The sequence below is a fragment of the Barbatula barbatula genome (genome assembly GCF_947034865.1).
Source record: "Barbatula barbatula genome assembly, chromosome: 21".
Lineage (NCBI taxonomy): Eukaryota > Metazoa > Chordata > Actinopteri > Cypriniformes > Nemacheilidae > Barbatula > Barbatula barbatula.
The window spans coordinates 18807235-18819829 of record NC_136784.1 but is presented as its reverse complement, the minus strand read 5'-3'; the positions used below and the strand labels follow the sequence as shown (position 1 = coordinate 18819829).

General features: G+C 41.2%; 1 protein-coding gene across 2 annotated transcripts; it reads right to left on the bottom strand.

Annotated features, from left to right (window-relative positions):
- Positions 1-6315: 6315 nt before the first annotated feature.
- On the bottom strand, positions 6316-10084 carry ccn2b (cellular communication network factor 2b). Of its 2 annotated transcripts, none has more exons than XM_079484861.1 (5): positions 9943-10084; positions 9068-9284; positions 8649-8900; positions 8244-8455; positions 6316-7822 (listed from the first exon to the last, which is right to left on the bottom strand). In XM_079484861.1, the coding sequence occupies exons 1-5, from the start codon at positions 9997-9999 to the stop codon at positions 7517-7519; spliced, it is 1044 nt and encodes a 347-aa protein (XP_079340987.1). In that variant the 5' UTR covers positions 10000-10084; the 3' UTR covers positions 6316-7516. The 2 variants fall into 2 exon arrangements, with proteins under 2 accessions (XP_079340987.1, XP_079340986.1); XM_079484860.1 differs by having other exon boundaries at positions 6319-7822; positions 8637-8900.
- Positions 10085-12595: the final 2511 nt, after the last annotated feature.

Here is a 12595-nt window from a genome sequence, read left to right as displayed (position 1 = left end):
AAGAATAGATAGAAAACAACAGAAAGGAAAAGAACATTGTTCTTAATCAGAAAACGAATCGGAAAGTCATTTCTCACTCAGAACGATCCCCTTGGACATCAACATGTCTGGTTTCAAGAGCGGTCATTCCACAGAGACTGCGGTGCTCTCAGTCATCGAAGCCCTGAGACTGGCAAGGGCGGCCTCTAAATCATCTGCTATCATCCTCCTGGATCTATCTGTAGCTTTCAAAACTGTCAACAACCACATCCTCCTGTCGACCCTCAAGACTATGGGTGTCTCTGGAACGGTGGTTCGAGTCTTACCTCTCGCATAGGTCATTCAGAGTATCTTGGAGAGGTGAGGTCTCTGAGTCCCGGCATGTCAGCACATGCCCCTACCTTAGAGCTCAGTTCTTGGGACGCTGCTCTACTCCATATACACAACGTCCCTAGGTTCTGTCATTTGGAAACATGGCTTTACTTATCACTGCTATGCGGATGACACACAGCTCCACCTGTCATTTCAGCCTAATGATCCTAAACTTTCTGCGGACATGTCAGCATGCTTGAATGACATAAATCTTATAAAAATGTATAAAAAAATGCAATGTAAGTCACTTTGGATAAAAGCCAAATGCCTAAATGTAGACAACACCCTAATTCATGGGCTGGTGTCTGTAACAAAGAGGGTTTAAAAGGGTATTCTAGGGCTGAAACGATTCCTCGAGTAATTCGAAAAAGTCTTTCTCATGCTGATAAATAAGTGATAATCCGCAATAATGGGTTATTGAAATGGTGAACTGCTATTTTTGAGTGAAACTTGTTTTTCAGCTGCATTTAGTCCATAAAACTAGATGCAGTCTTGTGGATGCTGAATCCTTCTATTATAACTTAAGAAGAACAGCCAGATGACATGTCTGAGTGAATGAACTGCACAGTTTAACATGGTACACGAGTGATGCTCATGAATTTGTCTGCGTCTGAGCTGAACACATAAACTTAATCAAAGTTGCTCTGAGAGTTTATTTCACGAACATGTTATTACCTTTGAAATTATTCTTTCTATTTTTATTCATGTTTCTTATTTATATATTTGTATTTTTGAATTGAATATGTGCAATGGAATTAATGTTTGCAATTTCATCAATAACATTACAATTTTTCTAAAAAGGAAACAAATTTGATGTTTTTACTCATTTTAAGAGACCTTTCTTATTTTCTTATTATTGCTCTTTAATAAAGAAAATGTACTTATTATCCGAATACCCGATTCCTCGATTGAAAAAATCAGTAGAATACTCAATTAGTAAAATAATCGATAGCTGCAGCCCTAGGGTAATTCAAGCAAGGGTTGCGGATCCATCTGCAGCTTTAAATATTTATAAGTGAAAGCCAGCCACGCCAGCAGTATGGTACTGAAAAACATTTTTGATAGAAGAGCTCCAAGTTCATCCAAAACTGAAAAGTAGTTTTTTCCTCACATTGCTTCAGACCTGGACGGCTCACTCTATAGGATTTTAGAAGTGAATGGAAACAGTTTGAAAAGACAAGAGGGTGAGTAAATTATGACAACATTTTAATTTTGGGGTCGACCTGGCCGTTACTCACCCAAATTCATATCTTGCTATTTCTGGGATTAATGGCAATATACAATATACTGTTTATGCCAGAATATGTAAGAAATTGGCTTTAGCAGAGTCTAGAACTAAAGAATGTGGCCTCTATGTAAATAGTAAATATCAATGGTTTGAGCTAATGCGATTGAGTGGAGGTCGGGACTGATTTGCATCTTTTTAAGCTGAGTAAGTTATGGTCAACGTTGAGAGCATTATAACATAATTTATTACCATTTGTCACATAATATCATACAATCTTTCACGAAGAAGTACGTGTTGGAGGGCATTTATTCAAAAAAATCCTTGCTGACACGTCCATCATTACCATCTCATCCTGTTATTCTGCAAGGAATTGATACCTACATGAACATTTCTCTCATGAGGGTTTTCCCCACTACAATCTGAATATTAAACATCATAAAGTAAGTTTACCACAAAACTAAATTCTTAAGCACATGCACATTAATATACTTTATACATCCCTGAATCTAGTAACTAACAGTGGTTAGCGTGTTGACAAAATGTTTATATGCTCTCCTACTTGTAAGTCGCTTTGGATAAAAGCGTATTTCAAATGAATAAATGTAAATGTAAATAAAAATCTTTGATAAGACAATTATTCTATAATAGTGTCACCCTCACCCAATTCAAAAGTACCAACCTCCTGACCAGTACACTCCACTATACCCATGCACATGGGATCCAACTAACCACTTACATCCATGCACAGGAGATCCCACTGTATCCATGCACCAGATATCTCACTTTCGGCATTCAAAATACTAATGACCACAAAACACTTGCACAGGAGATTCCACTGACCACTGGACCAGAGTAGATCAGACTGACAACTAAATTCCTAAGTTAAACCGATCTTTGCACCCATGGGCACACTGGTGGGAACACTTGAAGAGTCTCTCGAGATCATATTGTATTTATTTACATTCAAGCGACAAACGGTCATCTACAGAAGAAGAGATACCTGGTAGATTGCTCATTTGTAACGTTGCAGCGCTATAAAAACCATAATAATAATGCATAGATACCCTGGTGGGAATCATGTGCCATAAGAGGGTATCATTTTTGAGCTGTCCGAACGGCCTTGCAAAACGCTTTTCCACAACATTTAAATATTTAAACAAAATGAGAGAAACATTGACAGAATAATGCAGCAAAAATAATGTCAGGTCATCTCTAGAGATGTTTCGTTGCCTGGTCGATTTGTTTTAAGCACGCGAGGATGCTACTGACGCATCGTGCGCTGCTAGTAACTATAGCAACATTATCTGTCAATCACACATACCTCAGTCGCCGCGCCATTACTGGACCAAAATAACGACACTCGTGAGAATAAAATTGATCGTTGGCATCATTTCAACCCTTTTAATGACAGGGCGTGTTTTACCTCAGGCGCTGTCCTCTGTGCTGGCTCTCTTGTATAAAACAGTGGATTTGTCCACACTGCGCTTATCCTTACGTGGAGACACGTCGCGTCACGATTCCTCTTTTGGAGAAGTGGGTTGTGTGGATTAGTGTGGTTAATGAAAGAGTGTATGCTTTAATCCTAGAAGGGGCATTACTGTGTTCAAAATGTGTAACTTTGTCTAAAACCAAAGAAAGTCAGTTTGTCTCCAACTGCATTTATGAAACCACCCACTGCAGATGAGTTCAAACTGTCTGCAGCTGCCTTGACAACATAAATGAAAAAAACAAAATGCAAGCAGTGTCTGCTGGGTCACACCAGATAGTTTTTAAATCTTAAAAGAGTTGTTTATTATTGCACTGTAAGCTTTGATTATTATATATATGTTCAATATAAACAAGTGTGTACAACATAACCTTTTATATCATTTACAAATATTATTCATCGTTGAGAAATTGCGTTAAAAGCATTTTAAAGCATTTGAGGTGGCACAGCACAGGAAATCATTTTTTTCCAACTCAAATATTGTGGTATTTATGTCTTCACAGTAATTAAAATTGTATACTGTTTTGTAGAAAAAAAGCTGCTGACATTATCACCCGAAAGAGTCTACTGGCTCCACTGGCCCCCCTGGGCCTATTTTTTCTGTTACCCCTTTAAAGCATCCACACTCAAACTCACGTACATGTTGAATATTGAAGATTCGCGATTGGGGGCTCCAGTGTTCTTCAGATCAGGTTAATTCACTCTTAACACACGTCACATTATAGGGAAATCTGTTAAGATTATTTTAAGAGCCTTTTAAGATCATCGGGACTTTACCTAGGACAGTCGGAATGTCATGATTCTGCCTGCTCTTGTCTTGATTTTCTGGTCTAGGGGCAGAATCATGACAGACCCACGTGTTTTATGTGGAGAGGAACATATTATGGTCAATCAGGACATAATGTGCGTTCTCTCCTGTCTCGTCATTTGGCCCTGCCCCTCTCGTTTCTAGTATAGCTCTCCTCCTGTGTCGCATTACCCACACCTGCCCATCGTTATCCCCTTTGTTAGTCTCCCTATATAATACCCTCTTGTCTATTGTCTTGTGCTCGTTGGTTGTACAATATCCCTTGCTTGTACTCCTTACTGTGTCCTTGAAACCTTGTCAAGTAACGTCTAGTCTTAGTGTTAATATTGAGTTCTTGTTGAGTGTTTAGTAATCCGTTTATCATATTTGTTATTGTGTACTGTTTTGTTACTCCCTCGTGGGTTTTTGTTTTGTTCCTGTTTTATTATTTATTAAAGTCTTGTTAACAATATTAACACTAAGACTAGACGTTACTTGACAAGGTTTCAAGGACACAGTAAGGAGTACAAGCAAGGGATATTGTACAACCAACGAGCACAAGACAATAGACAAGAGGGTATTATATAGGGAGACTAACAAAGGGGATAACGATGGGCAGGTGTGGGTAATGCGACACAGGAGGAGAGCTATACTAGAAACGAGAGGGGCAGGGCCAAATGACGAGACAGGAGAGAACGCACATTATGTCCTGATTGACCATAATATGTTCCTCTCCACATAAAACACGTGGGTCTGTCATGATTCTGCCCCTAGACCAGAAAATCAAGACAAGAGCAGGCAGAATCATGACAGGACCCCCCCCCTTTAATGAACGCCCCCGGCGTTCACCAAAGGAGCAGACTAACGAGACAAGACTGACTGGGAAACGGACAACATCCAACAAAACATGGTAAAAAATAACAAGGGCAGACAGGCAAGAATAATCAATGGGTTGGGGTGACATAATAAAAATAACAAACAGGGGAGGGGGGGTGGGGGAACACAAGAGTTCATGGGGGGAACACAAGAGTCCGGGGGGGTAAATCCGTAGGGATTGGCACAAGGGGGAACAGTCTTTGTCCCTGGCGCTCGGAAGCGCGGAGTACCAGGGTACACCCTGGGGGGCGGCGCTCGAGAGCGCGGAGGCCAAGAGGTTCTGGGAGGGGCAGGACTTGACGCCGGCTGGAAGGCCGGCAGGGCAAGACTTGACACCGGACTTGGGACCACCGGACTTGGGACCACCGGACTTGGGACCACCGGACTTGGGACCACCGGACTTGGGACCACCGGACTTGGGACCACCGGACTTGGGACCACCGGACTTGGGACCACCGGACTCCGATCCGCCCTCCGTTGCCTCTTCTTCTGCCGAGCCACCCGCCTGGTGGTCGGCTGCAGGAACGAAGTGAATGGGATGGGCGGCTCGGGATTGGAGGCCTCGGACGAGGACCCCCAAGATTCCCGCCTCCCCCGCTTGCCAGTGAGACTGGGCGGTTGTGGAGAGGCTGCAGAGGCTGGAGAGTGGTGCGTGGCAATGCCCACAACACCCATCTGCAGAGGACCACTCTCGGGTATCGCTACCAGCGGAGATGAGTAAAATGGGTTCGATGAGGTCGCGGACTCCGAACGCTCTGCGGCAGTTAACCACACAGCGTCGAAATCCAACGGCCTCATCGCCCTCATCTCGGAGCGAGAGAGTGGCTCTCTGAGACCGGCGTTGAAAAGCACCGCCAGCTCCCTCTCCCCGAACGCACCTTGTTCCGCGATGTCCAGGAACCTCCCCACATACTCATCCACAGTCTCATTCCCCTGGCGAAGACTGCAGAGGCGACGGGCCAAGCTGGACCGGTCAGTGTCCATGCTGCCGCTGGGTTCTGTAGTGGCTCGTTGGTTCTGTCAGGAATCACAGAACGAACCCAAGCGCAGGCAACAGGAGATGAAGGGGTTAACCCCTTCATCTCCTGTTGCCTGCGCTTGGGTTCGTTCTCTGTGATTCCTGACACGGAAGGGGAGAAATCGGCCCGATTATTTTTTGGTGTGGCCCCAGCAGTAGCCATTTTATTTGCCATCATTTTCATATTTCAATGTTTTATTAAAGCAATATTGCACTTCTGAGGGAATTGCAGGGGTTACTCTGCCAACCAGCATCTGGTAGCCGTCATTATGGCTTTTGTGCCTTGTCTCTTGGCCATTAATACAAAATACTGCTAGTGTACTAAAGTTGGCGACCAAATGGAAAACACTCTTGTATTACTACAAATTGAGACTTTTAATTTATTTTATTTAATAAATCTGATTTAAAAAAGCAATATATATTTTAAGCTTGAAATTTGCTACCTATTACAATAATTCTTTATGAATTATACATGATGCTACTTGTTATGGTATATACAAGATCTAAGTTCAATTCTCAATCAAACAAGGATTTTTGGAATGACTTCAAAAATCAATGATCCACAGAATATATATAAAAATATAATTTCTTTATTGGAAAAACAAGTAAAAGTGCATCAGAAAACAACTCACTGGTATCATTGCCAGGCCGTTACAATGACCACAGAGTAGTACAGTACAAATACATAACTACATTTAAAAGTTAAACAACAGTTACATAAATTAGTACAAACAGTACACGGTCTTACAGTATTTACACAAGGGTGTATTTGTCATTGTGGAATTCCTTTCCATTCGTTATTTTATTAAATAAACAGCAAACAAAATAATTGACAGTATCTCATTATCTGAGCCTCTTTTGTAGTGAATTATTCTCCTCCCAAAAAACATCGGGACTCATTTAATGCCTGAAAGATCGAGTTCAATTAGATAAACATTAACATTAAAAGTGACCTCTGAAATCAGAGTGAGTTATTAAGGTCAATTATAAAACATGATTCCTCATTATAATTATCTAATAAAAATCCTAAATAATGATGACCCAATGACAATTTACAAATGAAGCATACAAAAAAATACATATAAATTGTATGATTACATTACTGTTGTTTGAATCGGTTCCCGTTTTTTTTTAAGTGACCTCATATATATGAACTTAATGTCCAAAACGTCTCAAATATTTTCAGTGCTTTAGGTCTGCCATAGTCTGTGCATGACCAGTCAAACAGCCAAATGACTTCAGAGCATCACAAGGAAGATAAGAAAAGGATTGTGGAGCCATAGTAAAGGCCCTCTTCATATCAAACATTCTAGATTTTCATGCTAACAGGTAGTGAGAATTTCAGGGTCCAGTAAGAACAGGGAGCTGCCTCATGTGGTAGATTGTCAGTCGCTACGTTCGGAATGGAAAACTACCCTATTACTGCTGAATGCAGTGCGGAAAATATCGTATGCTGTCTACAATTTTTTTAAACGGAACAGCACATTTTATGCGACAAGAAACCTTTCAAACAGTAGTACATTGTTGTCACATGACCTCATGACGTTTGCATGTTTAATTCAGCGAGTCTTTAAAATCTAAACAGTTAAATATGTATTGTATACTGGGCATTATGGCAAATCATCTGGGAATTCCACACGTGCATGCTGTCGACAGTATACCTACTCTGTACTGCAGAAAAAGTAATAGTATGGAAGTAAGCTATTCCGAACATGGCCAGTATGTGTGTTTGTGAGCGTCTACTAAATAGGGTGCGTTACACTGAAAGCCTCACATGTCATTATCATAGTCCCCAATCATTCTCCGAGAGTTTGAGGCGAGGAAGATATCGTTCTCACGGGGGCAGTCATGATGACAGGTGCAGGTCTTGATGAACATCATCTTCCTTCTAAAGGTGTCTCCCTCAGGACAGCGGAACTCCACATCGCTTGTGATGGTGGTGTGAGGTGTGCAGCAGCGACCATCTGTACACACCCCGCAGAACTTCGGCTTGTAGACCCGTACACTCTGGCACCCAGACAGCTCGAAACGCATCCCTCGCTGGCTCTTTGGGGTCCGAACACACTTCTTGCCTCTCTGTGAGAAGAAAAAAGTGAGTTTTTAATATTAATAAAAGACTTGTAGGGTTAGAGCAAAATGAACATTGGGGACAGAAAAATGTACTACCCATTGCAGGCTTGTGGTCCTACTTTCTACAAATTTCAGTACGTAAGGGTTTGGGGTCAGACACACTGAGTACACATACACTCTACAAAATTAAACAAGTACAGTAATCTATTTAGTGAACAAGTGGAAAGACTTTCTGGAATGTGAATATCCGCAGCAGCTGATTCTGCAAGATTCTCTTTAAACTTGTGACATCAGTCACTCTAATGTACACTATTGCAAACGCAATGTCTTCTTGCTCTACACTTCGAACTGTGTTTTGATTCTCTCATAATGCTACGCAAAAGAAAACTTGTGTTTCTGGCCTTTCTTAGTGCTCTGCACATCCTACCTTGATGTCCTTCTCAAGTTCTGCTTGGCAGGGGCGAATCATACAGATGCGGCTCTGCCGTTCCATCTGGCACCGCTGGTTGTCATTGGTCACGCGAGATGACACGCCCGTTCCACATGTGGCAGAGCATTCACTCCATTCAGTGGTCTGAACAATGCAGTTGTCCCTTGCGCTCTCATGCTGGACTACTTGAGTCGACAGCTCTCTATATGCTGAGAGAAAAAGAAAATGTTAAAATCATGTCTCAAGGATGATGGTTATATGAATTTGGAGAGCATCTGTGCTCTGGTTTTTCAAACTAAATGCCTACAGGGTCCACATAAACAACATTTAAGCCATATGAAACATTATACTCTGAAAAAGCTTTTTAGAAAGAAACAAAAGTTGACTTGCCAATTGACCTACCAGCCATTGCTGACTGGAAGGAGTCTTCTTGTGGGATCTGGTCACACACCCATTCCTCGCAGCACTTGCCAGGGATCTGGATACGTCGCGGGTAGGGGCAGTCAGGAGAGGGCAGCTGTATGTTGCTGGCACAGGTTGGTACGCAGCCAATCTCTCCATTAATGCACACACATTGATGCTTGCAGCTGGGCTGGAACGTCTCACCGCTGCGGTAGATCACGCCACCCAGGTCGCATGTCTGACCTTCTTGAGCTGCAACATATGTAACCATCATTGCATTTGAGAATATGGCAACTCACATGGGTTGGGTTTGGGTGAGAGGCTCCCTCTTGTGGACAAAAACGGTATATGTTTTAAGATGAGTTTTTTCTCTTATAATGCATTTGATTAAAATGGCAACAGAAGACTGTTAAACTCACCCATGCAGATGCCTGTCTCAGTATCACTGAGCACGCTGTAATCGCAATACAGGTCCTTATGGTGGTCGCATGGCTCCAGGAGAGAACATGGCTCCCCTGCCTGTCGGGCACACACTTTACAGCAGCTGCAGCCGTCCAGCACCAGACTGGTGCCTACAGGGCATAAAGGGGTCTCAGCTGGGCAGTTACAGGGCTGAGAGCAATCTTGACATAATGCCTGCATAGAAACAAATATTAATAATAGGAGTTTTATCAATGTTTTTGCAATAGTTAAAAAAATCCTTCTGTCTGTCAGGGGCACATTGTTATGGCGTAATTATCTGTGCAATGTAATGTAATTCTCCTCATGGCCACAAGGGAGAGACAATATACACAGTAATGCAGTGATGTTCAACCACACAAAGTACTACTTCTAAAAAAATGAAAGTTCAAAGTCATTGAAAGTGGGCTGCCATACGTAAATGTAAATATTCAGTAGATTATTTAGCTTTTAGTAACAGTGCACCAAATACAAACGGAGTTCAGACTGTGACTTAAACTTCCTAGATATCAGATGTAATTATGGAAATTTTTATAATTCATTGTCCTTATTGTAATGACGAATTGAATCTGTAACCACAAGTAATAGATAGAATGTTAACCACACCCCCAACTAACTGCCTCTCTCTTGGCACAAACACACACACATGCAGATTGTAAATTTCCTTAACATCTATGTTATTATGTTTTATTCATCAATAAATGAATATCTGTAAATTATATATCTGTTAAAATCAATTACTTGTTAGAGTAACCTAATTAGCAAATTAATATAACTTACAGCTGACAATTTACATCACATAATACATATATCAGTATAATTTGTATTCACTCACCGCATGAATAAGCACACAGAGAACAATGAATGATCTGATGAATATTGTTCCAGACATTTTGTCAAAGCGTCTCCTACAAATGCACACTCCACGGGTTTGTTTTGGTTCTTGGGTGTCCGGGATTACTGTAAGACTGCAGAATTGTAATGGAGTGCTGTGCAGAGAGCCCCTCTTTAAATACTACATGAATGGGGTGTAGCCCACCAGAGTCAAGCCATGCCACGCAACCCAGAGGGGTGAAAATATTTAAATTCCAGATGGTTTTCCAGAATGTTTGAAAATGCTACAAATGCAGTCGACCAGCTTTTCAATTAATCATACCATAAATTCCAGAGAGTTCACAGGGGAAAAATCTATTTTTTGCACAAAGTGTGACTTCTGTTTGTATTCTGTTTAGGAAATATATTGGTATGGTTCAGGATACCACAACAGAGGTTTGAACATATTTCACATAATTCCATGCATTTATACACTATTGATTTGCATCAATTATTTGTTAAGAAGAGTTCATACTCTCACGATGAACACCAACTTCTAATAGCCTAGCTGTTGGGTTTTGTAGGATCAGTGTTGTTGGTGGGGGGGGCATATTAAAAGTTATATTATTAATACATTTGAACTCTAACTTTAGAATGTTTGTATCGTTACAAAATCTATTTCTCACCACTGTGATGTCATGCCAGACACATCTGCAAGGGCATAGGATATGACACAGCCTTCAATTGAACGTATTTTGTGAGTAAATTACAGGTAGAAGACTGTCATAGAGTGGGGTGAAGGTTGTTTAGTAGAATTGATAACATCATTAAATCATTTTATGTCAGGAAAGAAAAGGTAAATATTTATTTTCGTATCCTCTCTTATCGCAGGTATTTCTGATTGTATGTGATAATAATGTGCCGGAGAAAACAAGTACAGATACACATTATAACATGGTAGTTAAATGAACACATTGCTTACACAACAGTTTACAACATCGTACCCAACAGTTTTGAAAGGTTTTCCTGGAAGATGTCCACATCTGACCCCAGCAGCAGTTAAAACAACCCATCTTTTTAAGAGTACAGTTTATATGCGAACTTAAGATGCATTTGATGCGTAGTTTTCATGTTAGTTTAATGGTAGAAAACGGGTTAAACACACCATATTTATACCTTTATTCATATAATAAAGTAATAGGAGACCAATTTGCACTGTTTGTGGAACTTTCATGTATCTCCAGCACTCAATGCTTTGCAGCAGGATTGTGTAATTGCATGTCCAGCCTGCTATAATGTCCCAGCATCTGCTGTAAATAGTGGCCCTATCATGCTGTAGAATGAGGTCTCTTGTTTATATGGGGATTTTATTTCTCAGAGTTGGGGAACTTGAGGTGCAGGAATGTAACAGCAGGCAATATGCCGCGTTCTCTGTTCTCTGCTCCAGAGCAGCGGGTTAGGGATTGTGCTTTGACAACGGGACACTCAACCATGAAACATCTACATAAGTTCAAAACAGAACCGTAACTAAGGAGTGCCGTAAATATCCTCAAACTGTGAGCTTGTGGAGTTGCCATGACTCTGTTGCTGCGGGACACCCTCTTAACTGTACTCGCGCTCTCTCTGCGTTGCTCAGTCTCCTGGCAGATTTGGATTTAAATGCGATGGGACGCCACATTTAGTGCTGACCAGATGTTGTTGGGTGAAGAATTGTTACTCTGGGCCAAACGATTATGAAACTCCTCCACAGACCGATGACAGGCATGGTTAGTTGTTCATATTAGATCAGCAAACTGTTTTTTGTGTGTCTGTGCTAGAAACACATAAACGTTACCATGATTGTTTTGGCTCATGTCATATGCTCCTCGCAAACGCGTTGCCATACGCTGGGTTGTTGAAATTTGGTTTACATTGATCTGGGGCATTACACCTGTCGCATGTTGCTGAAATCTCACCCTCTTCCGTCGGTGGTTGGTCACACTTACAGTTAAAGAATGTTAAAGAGGTGACAGACTAAACAAATACCTACAGACTTTTCTCTGTCACCTAATGGTGACAATGCTAAAAGCACAGATGGTGCTATCTGGTTGTTGTTAGTGTTTTGAGTGGTTGACATACTGTCTCTAGTATGTTCTAGGTGTTTGCTGACTCATGATCCAAGTCAAAAAAGCTTAAGTATCCATGTAATATGGTTCTCTGGAGCATATGGGTCCTTTCTTCAGTGTAAGCCATAGGATGTTTTATCAACCACCAAACATTAAAAGGCAGTTTCCCAGACAGGGATTAGCTTCGTCCAGGACAAGGCCTTCCTTAAATGTAAAATATATACTTTGCAAAAAACAATACGGGTCTGTTGAGAAAATAGCATATTTTGGTTATGTGGGTTTTGAAGCATGGTAGCTGGTTTGTGCTGGTTTAAACCAGCTTAAACCAGTTACAATGCTTCAAAACCTACCTAACCAGCAGATGAATGTGTTTTCAACAGGGCGGTGGGCATCTCGAGACAAAACAATCACACTGATAAATATTAAGATATGTCAGGGCAATTAAGACACCTATAACGTTAAAGTTAGTTTGGGACTAGGCTTAAGCCCAGTCCGGGGAAACCGCCGGTCTAATTGCTTTTAAATTATAATCACAGTTTTTCTTGTCAAGAAAAAATATTTACCACATGG